Raw genomic sequence first — 20,103 nt, forward strand, 5'->3', positions numbered from 1 at the left:
GTAGACAAATATTAGCAGCATTTATCTGTTCTCTTATGTGAGAATTCTATGAATAGATATTAACTTAATGATACTGATCTGTAGCCATTATGGACAGTGGCCTGCAAATTCTGCCTGCATTGATGGTGTATGATCTCAGTCTGTCTTTCATTCTCAATGTCATGGATCTCTTCTCATCTTTTACATACAATGCTACTCCTCCTCCCTTCCTGTTTAATCTACTCCTTTTGAATAGTTTATACCCCTCAATTTTTACATTCTATTCATGAGTCACATCCCACCAGGTTTCATTAATGTTTGTTAGGTCATATTTGTCTTCCTGTATTAAGAACTCAAATTCTTCTTGCTTGATTCCCATACACTGTGCATTAATATAGAGACAAATTAAACCCTAAGTTAGGCATCCCCAAACTGCGGCCCTCCAGATGTTTTGGCCTACAACTCCCATGATCCCTGGCTAACAGGACCAGTGGTCAGGGATGATGGGGATTGTAGTCCAAAACATCGGGAGGGCCGAAGTTTGGGGATGCCTGCCCTAAGTTATCCTTCCACACACAGCTGCCTCCGTCCCTCTCCAAAGGGAGTCACATGCCACTTCCAGATGTCCCTTCCTTTTCTTGAGAGTGGCAGGAATTGTTCTGTGCACTGTATCTTCCTTCTATTGCCACCCCAGTGTGTTCTGAGGTCTGAAACTACTGTTTCTTCTCTGGCCGAGAATCAGTGTCCAAGTTGATGGCATGGAATCAATTTTGCAGCAGCCTGTTTTTTCCCCCTGACAGCCTGCTTTTTTATGTCACGTTCTTCTGGGGATTCATCTCCTGCACTGGCAATCTCCCTTCCCCTTAGGGGCACCCCACCTGCATTCTGTTCCAGGAGAATCCACTCTGGTCTACCAAGAATTTCCTCATCTTGTCCAATAGCGCCAAGTGTGGTTAGGTTGGCCTCAAGTTGCTGTACCTTCTCTTCTCTTCCATCAAGGCAAACAGTGAGCCAGACTTGATGGGTCCAGCAAGGCAATTGGGAATATAGGAAACTGACTTATATGAAGTCAGTCAATTGGTCCATTTAGTTCAGTATTGTCTACACTGACTGATGGTGGCACTCCAGGGTTTCAGACAGGGGTCTCTCCCAGTCCTACCTAGAGATGCCAAGGATTCAGCCTGGGAGCTTCTGCAGGTAAAACAGATGCTCTACCACTATGGCATTTCCCAGCTCTTATGTTCCTGTATTTTTTATCTCCTCCCTTGAGCATGAGTCTTGATTTTTTTCCTTTCAGCTAATTTGGGATATGTAGTGTAGTATTAGGCTCATATGCTTTTTTGAAACCTTCATTTATTTTTATAGGCTTTTCACGAAGGCTTATTGGAGCAAAAATTGCTCTGAACTTTTCAAGTGAAGAAAATGGCAATAATAATAATACTTTTGGTGTGTGGTGGTGGTGTTCTTTTAACAAATAAAAATTCTCTTGTTACTTGGGGGCATTCCCGCTTTCTGCTCCCCTGATAAATTAAGAGCTACATGTTTATGCAACTTAACTTGGCTGTTGAATTTTAGACAGCGATAAATCTTTTTTAATTTACTATTGTCTTAATGGGTGTTGGTTGTAATCCAGTTAGCAGCTGTTTAATTGCTTTCATGTGGCCCTTGTTTAAAGCAAAACTATCTGAGCACACACATTGGCTCCATGGATTAAGGCTTTGAAGATATAGTGTTCTGCCACTACTCAGTTAAAATCCCCACAATGCATTCTGTCTTTAAAAAAAAAAATGCAACAAGGTTGTTTTTTTAAAAAAAATGTTTTTAATTTGTACTCTCTACAACTAGCTACAGTTAGCAACTTTTATTGCAAAACTCCAGTACAGCCAGTCTTGGGAGGCCTGGCCTAGATTTCCAAACAAACTGTGCATCACAAACATATTTACCCAGTAGCAGTTGGCAGGGCTGCATGGTTGGGACTGTGTTGCTGTCCCAGCATCGCAACACCACACCTTGCTGCTGGTTATCAAGAGGGAGAAGCACAAGGAAGGGCGCTCGACATGGGCAGCCACAGTGCTGACATCATGAAATTCTCTCTGGCCCTGCACTGAGCCAAATGGCCTCCCCCCACCCTCCTTCCCTGTCTCCCCCTTCAGAAATGGCAACAGCATGTGGTGTTTTGAAGCCAAGAGAACTCATTTCCCCATCTATGAAATGAGAATAACAGAGATCCGCCATATTATATACACTTTTGTGGCAAGGCCCTGCTTATATGTGTTGCTACCATATCCAAATACCTACTAGGATTGCTATTTTTTTGCCCCTGGTGACAGGTTACTCTTAAGGCGGGCAGAAATCTAACAGATGTTGGGTGGAGAAGCAGACAGACTAGTAGTAAATGTTGCACCTGCTGAATGTGTGCCTAACATGGTAATCTTGGGGCACAGATCCTATTCCTCTAGCAGCAGCCTATCAGGCAGAAATGTAACCTGTGCAGCATATGCTACTATTGTACCTGAGCCCCCCATCCCAGTGAAAGCAGCACCTTTCAGCTCTCTAAACATTAACACTTATATTGCAGAAGCCACAGAAGGCACCACATAGGCAACTTTGATAAGGCGTTGTTGTTTGCAAGGATGTGTTAACCTGAGACACAAATAAAGCTGAAACCACCAATGTTTATTGTGTTGATGTAGTACAAAAGAGAAACAAGTGTGTGATTTTTATTAACCATTTTAATTAACTTTTAATTGATTTCCATGAAGATAAATGGTTTCATTATTATGCCTCCCACTGAGCACCATGGCAGGATATTAAATGTCTTTGGAAACTTCCTGACAGTTGTGGTGATAGCCAGGGACTTTTATGTTATGTAACAACTTGTGGGGTGTTATCTGCAGGCTCTTAGAAATGTGCACAAATGAAAATGCCTTACTCAAGCAGGCATTCCCTTCTCTTATGCAGCCAAGTTTCTTATGCCTTGATTTATTTAAGGTAAAGAGAAGAGGAGGTGTGGTGTCACATCTGCCGATATTCTGAGTTCTGTTCCTCTTCTATGGTTCTAATGGAGTAATGGAGCAGGACTGGCTGTGGGTCCAAGTAGGACTGGCAGCAAGTGACCAAAGGAACAGAGTTGAGGATTTCATTTCCCCCTGGCAACTGGTAACACCCAGCAGAAAGTGGAAGCAAGCAGAGTTTCTTTCTTTGCATTATAGATATAATTCAAGAGATTTGGGGAAAAGTGTAGACTTTAGGAAATGGGTCTGTAGGGAATATTGTACCAGCTACTTCTTAATTCCTGGTCCCTACTTGAATTTAGCATTCCTGCATCCAGTTTTAGAGCAACCCCAGGAAGCTATGCAGGCTTATTTTTGCACCTTCCCACAACCTTCAGGGACCTTGCTTTTTGGAAGCTGGATTTCTGTCAAGGAGATTTGGATTAGTGGCGCTGGATGCCCATGCTTTCTTAGGGTTGTGGGGCTATAAATCTGATATCAACGAATCTGAATTCCTTCCATTAGCCCGAAAAGGGTCTATTTGTGCTACAAGCTCCTGATTTCATGTTTCTTCCCCTCCCTTATCTTTTAGGCTACTGACCCAGATGCTGGAGTAAATGGTCAAGTCCGTTACAGTTTGGCAAACTTCAACAATCTTTTCCGCATAACATCCAATGGCAGTATTTACACTTCAGTGAAGCTAAATAGAGAAAACAGGGACTATTATGAACTCATTGTTGAAGCAACAGATGGAGCTGTGGATGCCCGCCGTACAACATTAACTCTGGGAATCAAAGTTCTGGATATTGATGACAACAGCCCTGTGTTCACGAATGCTTCCTATACAGTGACTATTCCTGAAAACCTGCCCCCAGGCAGCGTCTTCCTACGTTTAGAGGTAAGAGAGCCATGAGTTCCCTGAATATTCTCTGTGAAGAAGAATATATATTAATCGTATTGCATCAAAACCAGTCTACCTAGTTGGCTTTCTCTTAAAAAAAAATTAAAATTAGTTGAGAGAGTAGGGGAAAATAAAATAAAACTTCTAATCATTTATTTCTGGGATTTATATTAAGTTTTTAACCTACAAAAGGCAATCTATAACACTGGCAGTCTTCATAATAAATTAATTAAAAGAAAGATCATCAATATTTGAAATTAGATTAATACTAAAATATCTTGAGGCACCATTAGATCTTCATCCCCCACCCCAAAATGGTACTTTAAAAAATTGAATTCCTGAATTATGACTCCTTATTAATCTCAGCATCTCTTTGAATTGAATAAAGTCTCCTTAATAGAATCTAACTCCTTTCTTATGGTACAGATACAGTAAACTATTACTGTATTACAGGAAAGTGGAACCTGTGACCCTCCAAACGCTGTTGAATTTCAGCTTACCGACAGCCCCCAACAGCATGTCTAATTGCGTAACAAGGCCCCAAGAAATCCCAACAACTCACAACAGACACAATAATTATGGTTTGGTTTTGGGGCATTATTTTGGCCACAACTTTATTTAAAATACAATTTAATTCTGAGTGTTGGCTTAGGCTTTGGTTAATCCTTCTGTCCACCCTAAGGGACAGGACCATTTCCATCTGACCATTGGGTCAGGACCATACCATCTGTCCAGTTGAGCAGGACCAATTCCATCTGACCATTTGAGTCAGGACCAGCTCCGACTTACCTAGTGGTTGGTAAGTCAAGTGAACACCCCAAGGGATTGGAGGTACGGTTTCACTATACTCTCCTTCCCCCAAGGAGTGTTCCCCAAGGCTCGGCTCTGTAATGGACACACCATCCTTGCTTAAGGCCGGATGATGGACTAGAGTCCCTGAGCCCCAGGATTCCTTTAACGGAATACTTCTATGAGGAGCAAATAATTGGGGGGTAGGCATTTAAGCCATGCCCCTCCAATACCATTTAACCAAAGCCTAACAGCCAACCTAACAAGTTGTGACAGATTGCTTGACAGTAGGCGAAAACCAAATGGCAACAGCCAATCAGCCAAGGGGAAAAATTCCTACTGGACCCCTGAATACAGGCGACCCCCGCTAGTCGGGCAAGCAGTGTCGACTAAAACCTAAAATCAGCGGCGGGTGAGCGGGGATTCGGAAGCCTTCCAAAAGACTGGGGAGAAGCGAAACCAACGCAATCATTAAGTTAGATGTGCCTGTCAATCAAACTCAAGGCACGCCCCGTGACTCAGCCTCACATTTAGCCCACCCCCTCCCAGATTTCTCTCAGGCCTGTCCGCAAATGCCACTACACTCTATGAGTGTAATGGTCTTTGTTAGAATGACACAGTCCAGAAACAGCTGGAGGTTCCCTACCCCTGCTTGAACCTTAAAGACTTCTTGAAATTCAGCAACTTGTTTTAGCTTACTTACTATTTTCATGATTGTAAAGCAAAACTTTTATACCAGCAAGAGAAAGCATATGCATTATAATTTGGGGGGTCTGAAAGTACTTCTGGATTTGTACAATTGGTGCGCAAACCCATTTGTCCAAAGAAGAAAGATGATCTTGGTGTGCAAAGAAAGATGAGGAAGCTATTGCAGCTAGTAGAGAACTAAATGCATCTTCAGACTCTTGCAGTACAAACAGGTTGCCTGTAATCCAGTGCAAGATGCTTCCTCCCTACCTCCTATCCCATTTTTCATGCCAAGTCACAAAACTGAAAAGGGGTGTGTGTGCAGTGGCCTTATAAGCACAGGACAAAATAGCTGACCCCCTCCTATATAGCTGCACAGTGAACAATTGCAATATGGTTCAGTAGCATAGGAGTAATTTAATTATCAGGATCATGGGGAGGGAAGAAAGCACTAGATATGTAGGCATATCAGCCTCCTATTCCAGGTAAAGGACAATGCACACCAAGGTATGTGGGGTAGAGGGAAGAGCGCCTTTTGTCTCCGTGTCTGTCTCTGTGGGGCTTTTTTTCATGGAGGTATTGTGCCTACAGCCTGGAGTTCAGAAGGACAGGAGCGCCTGTGTTAGGATTTATTGGATTCAATATATTGTGTTAGCAGATTTTTTTAAATAATTTTTTAGGAAAAAAACAATTTGAGGAAACGTAATTACTCAGATTAAATTAAGCAATAATAATTTTTGGCCTCCAAAGTGGTGGTGGTGGTGTTTTTTAAATGAAATCTGTGTATACTGCCTTTGCTGGAAGCCAAAATAATGTTCTTTATGTCTTCTAGGCTAAGGATATTGACCTTGGAGCCAATATTACCTATGGAATACGAACCCGGGAAGCGTTGCAGTATTTTTCATTGAACAAATTTAACGGGGACCTGTCACTTATAAAGTCCTTGGATTTTGAGTCATTTCCTGACCCAGATGCAGCATTCACTTTTTTAGTGGAAGCCTTCGATATTGGGGGAACAATGCCTCCAGGCCTTGCTACTGTCACTGTGAGAATAAGGGTAAGAGTTAAAAAATTCCTATCTTCTAACTTAATTGGATGGTTGGTACCATTAAACAGAGACCCAAATGTATTTTTGCAGAAGCAGAGGCACCCAAGAGAAAACTTCTTCTTTTCCCTACAGTTTTATAATGTTCATTCTCTTTCATTTGCATACATCTGCAAACGTTATAGCAGGAACTTGTTCACATTTAAAATGTACAGTACTAACAAATATAATTGCTTTGCAAATGTACATAATTACAGAGCTATGCCTTGGCTCCTAGATTTGTGAGTTACAAAATTAGATTGGTGAATCCTTTAAATTCCCCCAAAGACTGAAATAAACACTCAACAGAATTGTTTGCCAAAGTAGCAACATCTATATTTCAGTTTAAGTTCGCATAAACCCATAGTTTTATGAGCCTCGCTTATGGATCAACCGCTTGTACATGCTGCATTAGAATTTCAATTTCTGCTGTCAGAAGTGCCAACTATCCCAAAAGAAATGGCCATGTGAAAGCTGCTTTCTCATTATGAATATTTCTTTGTTCATAATTTAGTGTGGGATCTTGTTACTTTATTCTTCCTGCTTTTTAAAGGCTTTAAATTATTAAGTGTACAATCAATACATTTTAAGTGTAATGGTAGCAATGTAAATTGTGAACATGACACAAACATGTGCTTGAAGTGTATGCTCTTCAAGGGATTGTGATTGGCTGCTGTTCGTTGCTAAATGCACATTGGTGGCCCATTCCACATTTTCTTGGAATGGGGAATGACCCAGTAGTGGCACACAGAGGGCAACTGCAGAGCAGTGAAGATGTGCTTATCTGAAAGGAGCAGTGTTTTAGCATCTTTCATCTCTGCAGAAGATACAAGCTTGATTTATTTCTTTTTCCTTTGTTCAGTGGTTTTAATCAGGGAAACATAGAGAAACTATTGGTAGCTGGGTTCAGTTTGTCAATCTTGCTACGGAATGTTTCAACTAAATGGTGGTAAACGTCCTGAAGTCACCACAGAAGAGTGAATATTATCTCAGCCAAAATATTAACCTAGTCCGATCCCAGAGTATTTTACATACTCTGTACAATGGAAACATTAAACTGTTCCACGTGTGAATAGTACCAGACATATCTCTCTCTTTAACACACGCACCCTGTTTTCAGACATCAAAAGAAAGTGTAATGGCTCAAACTGTGTATGGCGTTTCAGGGGCACACACCAGCCCTACCCCCCCTCCCCGCCCAATATCACTATCTGTTCTTTTTTGTACAGTGAGCAGAAAGCTCTGCAGCAAGATTCTAACTGCTGTCAGCTGAACACAGTTAGAATTGTCCCTTCAGTTGGGAACCCTGATTGTGTAGGATTCCTGAATTCAGGGAGGATTCTGGCCACATTCAATGTGCCTTGGTGGTGAACATACAGAGGAAGTAGAGCCAGGGTATTGAGGCAGGGCAGGGCTTGTTTGAACAAGGCTCACACCTTATTTTTATGCTTCTTATTTTTCATCATTTAGCACAGTTTATCCTGTGACATCTTACTCTTCCTTTCCCGTATGTTCTGTTCACTGATCACACTTTACCTCCTTTCCCATCTTCATTTTGGGCCATTTAATGGTCCTCTGAGCAGTGAGCTTTCCCCCCTATATCTTCTGTTGTACATGAGACACTGTTGCTGTTGGTTAGGGTTATGTTGCTATTAGTGATTCATATCCTATTAGGTATCCAACTCAGAGTAGACTCGTTGAAATCAACATGGCATGCCTATTCATTTCTCTGGTTGTACTCTGACATAGTTATATACAGTGCAAAAAAATACTCTCTAGTATCTGAACTGAGAAGGTTTGTATTTTCATTTGTGGGTTTTTTAATTCTCTCTTTAAAAAAATTATTTTTGAGCATCATTTGAATGCATACTATTGCTCTCACATACTTTCATGTGATCTCTATTAATGTACATATTGGTGTGTGCAAAGACCCATCTCTCAGAACCAGTAAGTGATTGAATTGTCTTAAAAAGAGTCCTTAACAATACACCCATTTTGGACGTACATATCTCGGCTTATTAAGCCAAGACATGCACTAGCTTTGTGCAAGCAAGTTCTGCCTTCATGCCACCCCTTCTTGGTGTGCCATGATTGAAAATTTCCTGAGTTAAATAACCATGGTTTCCTGTGATATCTGAACAAAGAAACTATAGATAGCAGGTTCAGGACAAACCAGGAATACAAACTACAGTACCTTGTAACCATAGTATTCTGGTTACATAGTAACAGAAAACTATGCTTAGTTAACTAAGTAGTCTACAATTGTGCTGCACAAGGAGGAATGAGATAGGCTAGTGCAGGGGTAAGCAACCTAAGGCCCATGGGCCGGATGCGGCCCAATCACCTTCTCAATCCAGCCCACGGACGGTCTGGGAATCAGCATGTTTTTACATGAGTAGAATGTGTCCTTTTATTTAAAATGCATCTATGGGCTATTTGTAGGGCATAGGAATTCATTCATCCCCCCCCCCCAAAAAAATAGTCTGGCCCACCACATGGTCTGAGGGACGGTGGACCGACCCACAGCTGAAAAAGGTTGCTGACCCCTGTGCTAATGGAACAAGGCTTGTGCATGCAAACAAAGCCAATGGTTTTGTCAAATGAAAACATTGATTGTTAGCACCTTAGAGACACTGTAGATAAAAATGTTTCCCCCAAAAAGCTTAAAGTAAAATATTGCTGGCTATTAAACTAAAACATTGCTTGCTATTAAAGTAATATATTGCTTGCTATTAGCAGTTGTATTTAGTGTTTGTGGTCATAATTTGTCTTTGTAGTTGTACTAAGACAACAGGATCTGGTTGTTGGGAAAAGTTATCATGTAGCTTTCTTTAGAAATTATTGTTCTGACATTTGTGTACATGCCAGATCACTCTTGTCTGATTTTTACTTTGTAACATTGTAAAAATGAACATGAAAAAAAAAGTCTCACTGCCACATGTACAGCAAAGGGAAAAGTATGTCAGAATGCTCACATCCTTGTGCATGTATGAATTTGCATATTGACAATGTGGAAGGTGTTCAGAGAAAGGCAACCAGGATGATCAAGGGCCTGGAAACAAAGCCCTATGAGCAACGGTTGAAGTAGTTGGGTATGTTTAGCCTAGATATGAGGAAACTAAGAGGAGGTATGGTAGCCATCTTCAAATATCTCAAGGGATATTACATGGAAGATGAGCAAGCTTGTTTTCTCCTGGTCCAGAAGGTATGACCCAAACCAATGGAATCAAGTTACAAGTAAGGAGTTTCTGACTAAATATCAGGAAGAACTGTTTGACAGTGGAGTGGATTCCCTCAGAAGGCGGGAGTCTTCTTCCTTGGAGGTTTTAAAGCAGAGGTTGACTGGCCACCTGTCATGTATGATTTAGTTGAGATTCCTGCATTGCAGGAGGATGAACTAGATGACTCTGGGGATCTCTTCCAACTCTACAATTCTATGTTTCTATAAAAGTCATTTTCGGGCATCTTTGCAGTAGTCAGAGTCTTGACATCAACTCAAACTAGAATCTAGTGCATATAGCATAACTGAACAGCTGAAAGCCATGTGGGGATGTTGTCATTTGATGAACCACATGTAAGTTCATCTCAAGGCATCGATTAAATTGCCCCCCCCCCAAAAAAAACAAATGTCACTACAGATCTGGATTAGAAAAAGCTTCCTAGTCTGGACGATGATCCACTGCACATGGACTTCTCATCACATGGTGGCAAAAGCTATGTAGATTGACTTAAAGTAGTGGTATGGCAGTTGTGACGTGGGCCCTAAACAATATTTGTCAAGGCATGGCTTGCTAAACTTGTGGGGGATATAGAAAATATTATCTCATTGCTTCACCATGAGCACAGATCCTCTGCTACCTTGACTTTGTGCCAGCTCCTGAGGTACATGAGGCTACTTTTAGATTGTTCTCTTAAAGCTGGATGGTGGATGCAGAAATATAACATGGTACAACCCTCTTGGAGAGGGTGCACTTCAGACTAAAGTGGGGGGGGGGTATCTATTTTTGACTGCTCCCACAAGGGAGAATGCTTTCAATGGATGTATTATTTATATCCCAAAGACATCCTAATATACAGTTCACAAAATCAGTAACAAAACACTGACTCATATTTTATGTGCATGCTTTCCTGTTCATTTATTCATTAATTATCTTCCTTGTACCTTTCAAAATGTATCTTCTCCCAAGCTCATTAATGACATTGCTTCCTGGTGTGTGTGTGTGTGTGTGTGTGTGTGTGTGTGTATTCTTCTGTTCTTCTGTTTTTATTTGGAGAAAAGGAATGCACTGGCACACTGGACAGTTTGTGCAATAAGAAGCTTGAGCAGATACCAGACTCCTGAACTTAACTTCGGTGTTTAATTGTCTGCCTAAGCCTTTTATTGCCTCATATACTTCATTGTGAACATTATCCCTTAATTTAAATAATTAGCTTCTTTAGGCTTGCAGAACATTAAATATGAAAAAGAGGCCGTTGTGCCATGTTAACAACATTACTGCAATTAGTTTAAGGTCTGTTTAGTTTAAAGAGAGAGAATAAGAGAAAGTGGCCATTTTCGACTTTCATAAGAAAAGTAGCCAAGACTTGCGAGGAGAATCCAAAAAAGTTTACATAAAAGGACAAGGCAAAGTCATCCACCCTCACAATACTCAGTCACTAACTTGCTATATGTTTTCTGATTGTACTTAATACTCAGACCGATGTACCTCTGCTATTTAGACTGGAAATACTGGATGAAAATATTGGGGAAGGGCCATAACTCAGTAATAGAGCACATACTCTGCGTGCAGAAGTTCAGTCCCCAGCATCTCTAGATTTGGACTGGGAAAATCTGATGTTTGAAACCCTGGAGAGCCAGGGCCGTCTAGTCAATGCAAAGCTAGATGGACCAAAGGTCTGACGTGACATGGCAGCTGCTTCAGTTCAGCCCAGCAGACACTGTGTTGTGGTGGCAGTGAAAAGGTTACTGGAAGTTTCAAAATGGAGGGAGGGGACACCTGAACAGATGTGAGAGTAATTTGTCAGGCTGCAGGCATGCAGGGAAAGGAATAGGTTTGGACTCAGGCCACTGCAAACAGTTGCGAGGGAGTGGAGAATGACAGTGAGTCAGACAGACTGATAATATGTAATAGAATTATATGGTCATCTGCCCATCAGCCGTTACTCTAACAAAAAACAGGGCCGAGGTTAAAAAATATATCGTTTTCCTAATGATGCCATTTGAAGAAAAACTGAGTTTCTCCTAGTAGTAGCATTGTTACAGTTCTCCTAGCAAATCTTGGCGCTCACTGCAGTGGTCACTTGGCATTGTATTAGTGAATCCTGCCATGCTGACTTTAATCACTTTGCAATCAGTTCTTTGATTCACTGTAAACTCCTCACTGCTTAATCTCCTTTATTGCTAATAAGATTCTGCTGTAGATTCAGTATTACCAATAATTGTTGCAGACAGTTCCACTGACAACAAAATGATAAGTGGCGTTAACTGAAATGACTTAGCAGCAGCAGTGGCCCATGTTGCAGGGCAGAGACACTCTCCAAACACTGGCTGCACTTTCCTGGGATGGGGAAGGGCAGGAAGGCAGCATGGTTTGGCTTCCTACCCCAAGACGCCAGAGCTATGCGCAGGTAAGTTGTAGTGACACCAGTGTTGAGACAGTGGCTCCATTACACAATGGCGTATCTATATTCTGATTATCTTCTGTGCGAAAAATAAATTCTCCATTGCTGTACTTTGTCCTGAACGTTTGGATCATTAGAAAAGTATGCAATACCTGAATCTTTGAAGCTGAATGTATGCACTGTTCTCCGTTTGTAGAATAAACATTCAGCAATGCAGCTAAAATGTTTGATGCAGCAGAAGTAATGTTTAGAATCTGACTTGACCAGGGCAATGTGGGCTGGAAAATTACTCATTTCTTCTTTGTTTTCCAATGCCAGCTCCATGTGGGCATGGCTGAGGACATTGAAAACTGTCCCTTTGGAAGATCTGTGGAGTTTGGATCCCAAAGAGCCAAAACTACTGACCCCGTCCTTCACTAAACACATCCTTTCAGCTACTACCAGCAATAGCCTTCTTCTCAGGCTCTGCCATGACAGAGCCTGCCTCCTTCATACTACAGTGTTACCTCGGGTTACAAACGCTTCAGGTTACAAACTCCTCTAACCCAGAAATAGTACCTCAGGTTAAGAACTTTGCTTCAGGATGAGAACAGAAATCATGCTGTGGTGGCGCGGCAGCAGCAGGAGCGTCATTAGCTAAAGGGGTGCTTCAGGTTAAGAACAGTTTCAGGTTAAGAACGGACCTCCGGAACGAATTAAGTTCTTAACCAGAGGTACCACTGTAATGGAAAGGCCAATGGAAAAGTACTATTGCTGTATCCTTACTCCCTCCAGGCATCTATAGTGTAGGGTCAAGATCACACTTTTATTTATTTAAGGAATATTTGTGAAACATTTGTTGCCGTTTTTCATGGCCCATTATACAATAAAGTGTATATATTCCGATTATCTCATGCATATATATGTGTCTGTATTTTGTATGAGAAGCTTGTATTTTTAAGGACATCCAAGAGAACTGAATCATTTAAGCTGAAGGTATACGCTGTTCTCCTTTTGTATAATAAAAACTTAGTACTACCACTAAAATATTCAATACACCAGATGTCATGTTTTGAATCTGAATTGACAGGGACAATGTTGGCTGAGAAATAACTCCCAAATATTTGAAATGATTTCCCCGTTCAATTGCTTAGTGATCTGAAACACACCATTTGTAAAGATAAATACTTTGGCTTTATCATAGTTGATTGCCAACCATTCTGCCTTACTTCCCTTCCTTTATTTCCGACGCCCCGGTAATCTTTCTTTGACATCTATAGGCTTGTTATTTTCACTGCTCTTTCTCAACTGCTTCTCACAGTGACATTTCGGTGAATAGCACACAGCATCCTGGCCCATGTGATCAATGCAAAACACTGCCTTCAGTGCAAAGCAGTTAAAACAAGTTTTATTCATTCACATGCTTATTCGTTTGTATGTGCTTTAGAAATGATTAACCAAATGGCGGCTCATTTAATTTTTCATTCATTTCTAAAACAAATGCAAACTAGAAATGTAAGCGTAACAGGTAAAATGGGCTGTGTTTTCATAATCGACTTGATTTACAGGTTGATTTGTACATAATAATCTAATTCATCTCCATCTTGTATAACAGGACTCTTGCTTTCAGTGAGCATCTTATTTGCCATTATTGGCTAATGATTTTGTTATCTCTTCTAGTTGCTTGCAGCCCCTCCTAACACTATTTCCCTGCAGACCTCACTAAAAAGAATGGAGGAAACAAGAGACCAGGCTAAGAAGGCAGTAAAAAGTTGGCCAGTTTTCAGTACCCTCGCATTCTTTCTCCTTGTCTCTAGAATGCATGTCCCACTATGTCCTTCACTGACCTTGTGTTTGCTTGTTTACTATATTTGTCTCCTCTTTTGCAAAGTCAGTGTCAACTTCTTAGCCTCTTAAATATAATAGAGCTGATTTGTCAGTTCACCTCTTGATGGAAGGGTGTTGGCAGATCTTGCCAGAGCCAAGATGACAGGGATGGCTTCCGGAAATCTTGTCTATCAGTCTTTATTTTTACTGTGGCATAATTCCAAGGCTAGCAAGACAGAGTTCATAATGTGCAGTCAGAATTCATGGACATTCCTCCTATATGGCAATCTTCACATATACTTAAGCATGGAATCTCGGCAGAAAAGCATGCATTTTGTCTTCTGCTTTCAGGTTGTATCTACTGCAATGTGAAACAAGAAATAAGTAATATAACTAATAATTATAATGTAGAAATGTCACACATTTGGATTTTAATCAACAGAAACAATATTAGGATAGCAATTAATATTTTGCGTGGTGATATTTGATTTTGTATTATGAACTAGCATTGATCTGTTTAAATGATAGGGAAGTACAGTAGTAACCCCCTGGGAATGTTTACAACAGGTTCTTGTGTGGGTAGTCATCCTAGTCAATGAAAAAGACAACTGAAAGAGATTATATTTACCTTAGGATAATACAGTGGCAAAACGTGTGAAGAGAGGTTCCTACTCAAGCGCTAGCTGACAACTCAAAGATCGCAATATTTGATGCCTGGCAAAGATGTGCAACTTTTATTCCACAGAATTGTGGGTGATAAGTGACATCTGAAGTGTAAATTGTGGGAAACTTGAGAGAGGTCCAAATAGATATGAGGTAGTATCTATTCCAGTTTCTCTTCCATCAGGCTGATAATGTCAAATGACATTTGCCACCACCGTTTTGCCTGTACAGTTTCAGTAAGCAGAAGTTGTATGGGGTCTCTCACATCTCAATACTCAATGCAAAATCCTACAATATTGTTTCCCATGCTGTTTAACATATACATAAATCCCCTGAGTGAAATAATCTGGGGATTTGTGATGTGGTATAATTCTGTGCTGTCTTCATAACTCTAAATCCTAATACTTTAATCCTAATAATTAATTGAAACAAAGGCCTGTATGATTAGGATACTGCATTAAACTGAATGTCATTTCTCTATTTTCTACATTTTAGTCACATTTACAATAATGATATGTTGAATCGATGAGTGACACATAAACAGAGTATTATTAAATATCTAAGATGAAATAATAAGGGAAATGACAATCATCTGAAATACGTAGTTTACACTCAAATGAAATTATTTCTGTCAGTGTTCTTGTAAGTCTAGTTGTTGTTTGCATCTGTTTGTTTTGGGGGGCAATGGAAGAGTGTGCTTTCAGGGGTGAAGTCAAACTGTCGGAGAGTTACAGCATCTGCTGTGGCTGTAGAAACCAATAAGGGAGAGGCATGTTTTGTTGCAGCAGGACACATGAAGGCATTCAGTTGTGCTGATGCAGATGTACCGTGGTGTTTATTCTTTCTGTGCTCCTCCCTGTGGTCATATCTCCTCTGGTCACTGCTGTGGATACACAACCTGACAGTTTCCAGACACTACAGTCTGCAAGGGATTCCCACATGGCAGGGTTGATTTGGCCAGCCTTTATGTCACGTTTCTAGACAACTTTGTAACACAGAGTTGGTGTGCCAATGGGCCCGGTGCCTGAAGCCAGCTCCTCATAGAGCAAGTCCTTGGGGATCGTACCAGCTTCCATTCTGTGGACATGACCAAGCCAGCATAGACATCACTGAGACAGGAGTGTGAGCATGTTGGGAATGTGGGCTTGAGAGAGCACTTATTTGTTTGAGACTCAAACAAGTCCTACCACCTGATGCTCAAAAACTTCCTGATGCAGCACATATAGAAGGCATTGAGGTGTTGCTCCTGGTGAGTTTAAGTTGCCCACAATTCACTACCATAAAGCAGAGTCCTCAGTGCACAAGCCTGGAAGACCTTCATCTTGGTATTGGTCATTAGCACCACATTCTCCCGTACCCTTTTGGAGAAGCAAGTCTTTGCTATAGCTGCCTTAAAAAGGTAAAGGGACCCCTGACCATTAGGTCCAGTCGTGACCGACTCTGGGGTTGCGCGCTCATCTCGCATTATTGGCTGAGGGAGCCGGCGTATAGCTTCCAGGTCATGTGGCCAGCGTGACAAAGCCGCTTCTGGCAAACCAGAGCAGCACATGGAAACGCCGTTTACCTTCCCGCTTTAGCGGTTCCTATTTATCTACTTGCATTTTGACGTGCTTTCGAACTGCTAGGTTGGCAGGAGCTGGGACCGAGCAACGGGAGCTCACCCCGTCACAGGGATTCGAACCGCCAACCTTCTGATCAGCAAGCCCTAGGCTCAGTGGTTTAACCACAGCGCCACCTGGGTCCGTATAGCTGCCTTACCAATATGCTTATTCAGCTCAATTGAGAGGTTGCTGGTTATAGTGGAGCCCAAGGAGACAAAATCATCTACTACCTCAAGCATGTGGCCATCAAAGCTGATTCGTGGAGTGCTGGCAATGTCCTCACCCAGCATGTTGATCTTCGTCAGGCTGATGGTGAGGCTGAACTCCCTGCAGGCTTGGGCAAAACGTTTGATGAATCTCTATAGAGCTTCCCCAGAGTGTGCTGTCAAGGCCGCGTCATCTGCAAATGGCATCTCTCGGATTAGGACCCACCACACCTTTGTCTTGGTGCGGAGACATGCCAGGTTGAACAGACCCCGTCAAGTTGAAGGCAAATGAGATTTAAAAAAGGCCCCCATTCCTAGTAATGGCAGATATTCTCCAGCCATAATGCATTCTTCTCCATGCAATTGTGCATGAGTAACTTTACTTGAGGACATAAAAGCTGTGTATTACCAAATCTCCCTGCTAATTTTAAAATGTTGTAATTCTTTACAATGTATTTATATTGATTGATTCATCTGACATATTGATTCATCTGACATATGCAGGCTAGAGATATTTTTCTCTCTCTTTCCTTTTGTGGGATAACAAAGCCTTCCTTTTTTAAAAAAATGGCAGGCTGGACACTCATAACCTTTCCTTCATAGAAAATAGCTGCTCTTTTAAAACTATCATTTTACCTAATTTTGATTGTTCACATATACTTTCAAAGGAAGTGTGCCCTTTCCCTCTAGCTAAATTACTATCATATCCAACTTGTCCACTCCCTTAATAGATTTCTCCAAATATTATTTCAGTAACATTTTTACAAATAGTGAACTTTGTGAGGGATTAAGAACAAAGCTTGTATATCAGCAAAATCATGGGGTAGAGTTCTCCTTGAACTTTACTACTTAAAGCTAAAGTAGTAAAGACATCGGATTCTTATCTCATTATGCATGATCAAGCTTTCTTTGGCGCCTCAGCCCTTGCTTCCCTCCCCCCCCCGGACTAATTGCAGTCATCAGCAGTCGTTAACAGCCATCTACAGGTTTACCACTCCCATCAGCCCATCACCCATTCCCACCCACCCACACCACCCTCTGTATATATATAAGGGTCTGACACTTCTGTTTCAAGTGTATCTGAAGAAGTGTGCATGCACACGAAAGCTCATACCAAAATAAAAACTTAGTTGGTCTTTAAGGTGCTACTGAAGGATTTTTTTTTCTATTTTGCTTCAACTCAGACCAACATGGCTACCTACCTGTAACTAAAGCTAAAGGTTTAGGGTTGAATTTTTGAATGTCTATTGAATAGCATTCTGTGTTGCTGTGTTGCTAATTGTACAACTGTCACCACACTAAATACTCATGTGTTGACTGACTCAGTAGAAAAAGGTGGCTCAAAAACTTCTCATCTTTCAGCATTTTAGCTAGGGCTGCCATAAGTCCTGGTTTTCCTGGAATCAGCCTTTGAAAATTGCGTCCTGGATAATTTTTCAGAAATAGGCAACGGGGGTTAAATCATGTTGAAAATGCCTTTAAAAATAATTGTAGCTTTACTAAAAAAAAATCTCAAAAACTTTGGTTCCCCTAAAAAGAAAACATGAACAACTGTGTCCTGATTTTCACTTTTTGAGATATGGTGACCCTAATTTTAGGCAACTTTGCATTCTTACTTTTATTTGCTCCTGATTTGTTTACCTTAGAAATATAAATAAGGCCTTCCAGTCATTTCCTATAGAAGGGTATGTTCTGAAGCATTCTTATCAGAGGATGTTCTACATCATTTCTCTTTTTGGCATTTCTATTTATAGTTGCTGATTTCCTAACACAAAGGACATAAGGACATGCAGAAGATGAACACAAATGTTTAGGCGTTCTGAATTTGTCATCTATTATCGGGAAACAGTACAGACACAACAAAGGGACATAGCAAAGGCCTGAATATGATGTTTGCTTGAAATAATCCCTTGTTTTACATGTTCTTGAACAAATAGGAAAAAACCCCACAACATTTTATTTAGAGGGGGGAGGGGCTGATCAGTGTACTGAAAAATATTAGCACTATATTTCATACATTACAGTTAAGCAAGTATTTCCTACACAGATTATATCCATATAGAGAAATGTTTGGTATGAAATAACTGCAATTTAAGCAATAGCCTTCACACCATCTCCATCTTTTTTTCTTCAGTTCCTCCTAGTTCTACTTCTTGGGCTATTCAGATTGCACCTTTGTAGTGTAGAGGTAGGTTTCCCAAATTGTGGTCCATGGACGATTCAGGTGGTCTACAACATGGCTGTAAAAAGACAATTGAAAAATAATTCAGCAACTAACACAGTATATTACAATTGCTACAAAGGGCAGAAAACTTCTTAGGTGGTCCACCAAGACCCTCAGCATTTCCCATGTGATCTGTCAAGGGCAGGGGGAATCTGGGGCCACTGGTGTAGAGGCCATCATGTGGATAAACATGTGAACCTTACTTGACCTGCAGAATATGTTTGTCTGCTGGAAAAAAGCTTTTTCCCCAGACAACATCCAAACATGCATGTAGTCTTTCCTTCACTTAGCATGTTGAACCTGACAAAAAAAAATATGTTCTCCCCCATCTACTTAATTTTCTACGCTAGACCAGATTCAAACTTCACCAATGATAAATGGGAGAAACTGGGCGAGAGGCAAAACAAAAAGGGGGGGAAATGCATGGAGCTCTATCCGCCTCCCCCCCCCCAACACACATGAACTAGAAATGCAGACACAGAACACACACACACACACAGAGAGAGAGAGAGAGAGAGTGAGTGTGTGTTTGGTGGCATTGGTGATCACTTGGACTGGTTGTTGCACTGATGGCTTTTCTTGTGCTGGATGAGCAGCACTTCCAACCACAATAGCTCTATTCACTATATGCCACACATATAGTCCCACTACACCCAATTGAGAACTCCGGCCAATATGGATTACAAATCCAGTGCAGGCAGATTCCCTTAAACTGAGTTGGTCGTTTTTTAATGGTTGATTGCTGCCTCTTCCTGCATGTGTGGGAGAGTGGTAACGTTTGTTTCAACATGTGAGTGGAACTTACAAAAAACTGGCTTCATGGGAGCATGGTTAAAGTCATCCCCCCCCCCCATAGGATATATAGGTCATGCAGTAATGATAGGATATATAGGTCATGCAGTAATGATGATCCTGAAAGTTAAGGTATTTCATATCTGAGCTTGTTATTGCAAGCGTATTTGATTGATCACAGTTTCTACAAAACCCTGGATTTGATCCAATTTATTTTGCATCACATTTTGTTAAAAGGAAAAAGAGTCCCTCTCTCAAAACCTGTTGGGTCATTCAAAAGCTCTGAAACTAATTTCATAAGAGATCACATGATGAAAGCTACCTATCGGTAAAGGTAAAGGGACCCCTGACCATTAGGTCCAGTCGTGACCAACTCTAGGGTTGAGGCGCTCATCTCACGTTATTTTCCGAAAGAGCCGACATACAGCTTCCAGGTCATGTGGCCAGCATGACAAAGCTGCTTCTGGAGAACCAGAGCAGCGCACGGAAACACCGTTTTCCTTCCCGCTGTAGTGGTACCTATTTATCTACTTGCACTTTGATGTGTTTTCGAACTGCTAGGTTGCCAGGAGCTGGGACCAAGCAACAGGAGCTCACCGCGTCGCGGGGATTCGAACCGCCAACCTTCTGATCGGCAAGCCCTAGGCTCTGTGGTTTAACCCACAGCGCCACCTGTGTCCCAGTGACCTATCAGTAGTTATGTTTAAAATAAAAAAGTGATATGTTTGCTTCTCAAGACTCTACTCTAGAGTTTGC

The 20,103-nt window shown here is 41.2% G+C and overlaps 1 protein-coding gene across 4 annotated transcripts in view; it reads left to right on the forward strand.

Annotated features, from left to right (window-relative positions):
- The window catches only part of PCDH15 (protocadherin related 15), a 620,078-nt gene that overhangs the window by 485,956 nt on the left and 114,019 nt on the right, over positions 1-20,103 (forward strand). For all 4 annotated transcript variants that reach the window (XM_035137532.3, XM_035137542.3, XM_035137541.3 and 1 more), the window contains 2 exons: positions 3,565-3,870; positions 6,182-6,406. In XM_035137532.3, the coding sequence (XP_034993423.1) occupies positions 3,565-3,870; positions 6,182-6,406 (531 nt within the window). The remainder of the gene's footprint in view (positions 1-3,564; positions 3,871-6,181; positions 6,407-20,103) is intronic.

Source organism: Zootoca vivipara, chromosome 5 (assembly GCF_965207765.1).
Source record: "Zootoca vivipara chromosome 5, rZooViv2.hap1.1, whole genome shotgun sequence".
In the NCBI taxonomy this organism is placed as follows: Eukaryota; Metazoa; Chordata; class Lepidosauria; order Squamata; family Lacertidae; genus Zootoca; species Zootoca vivipara.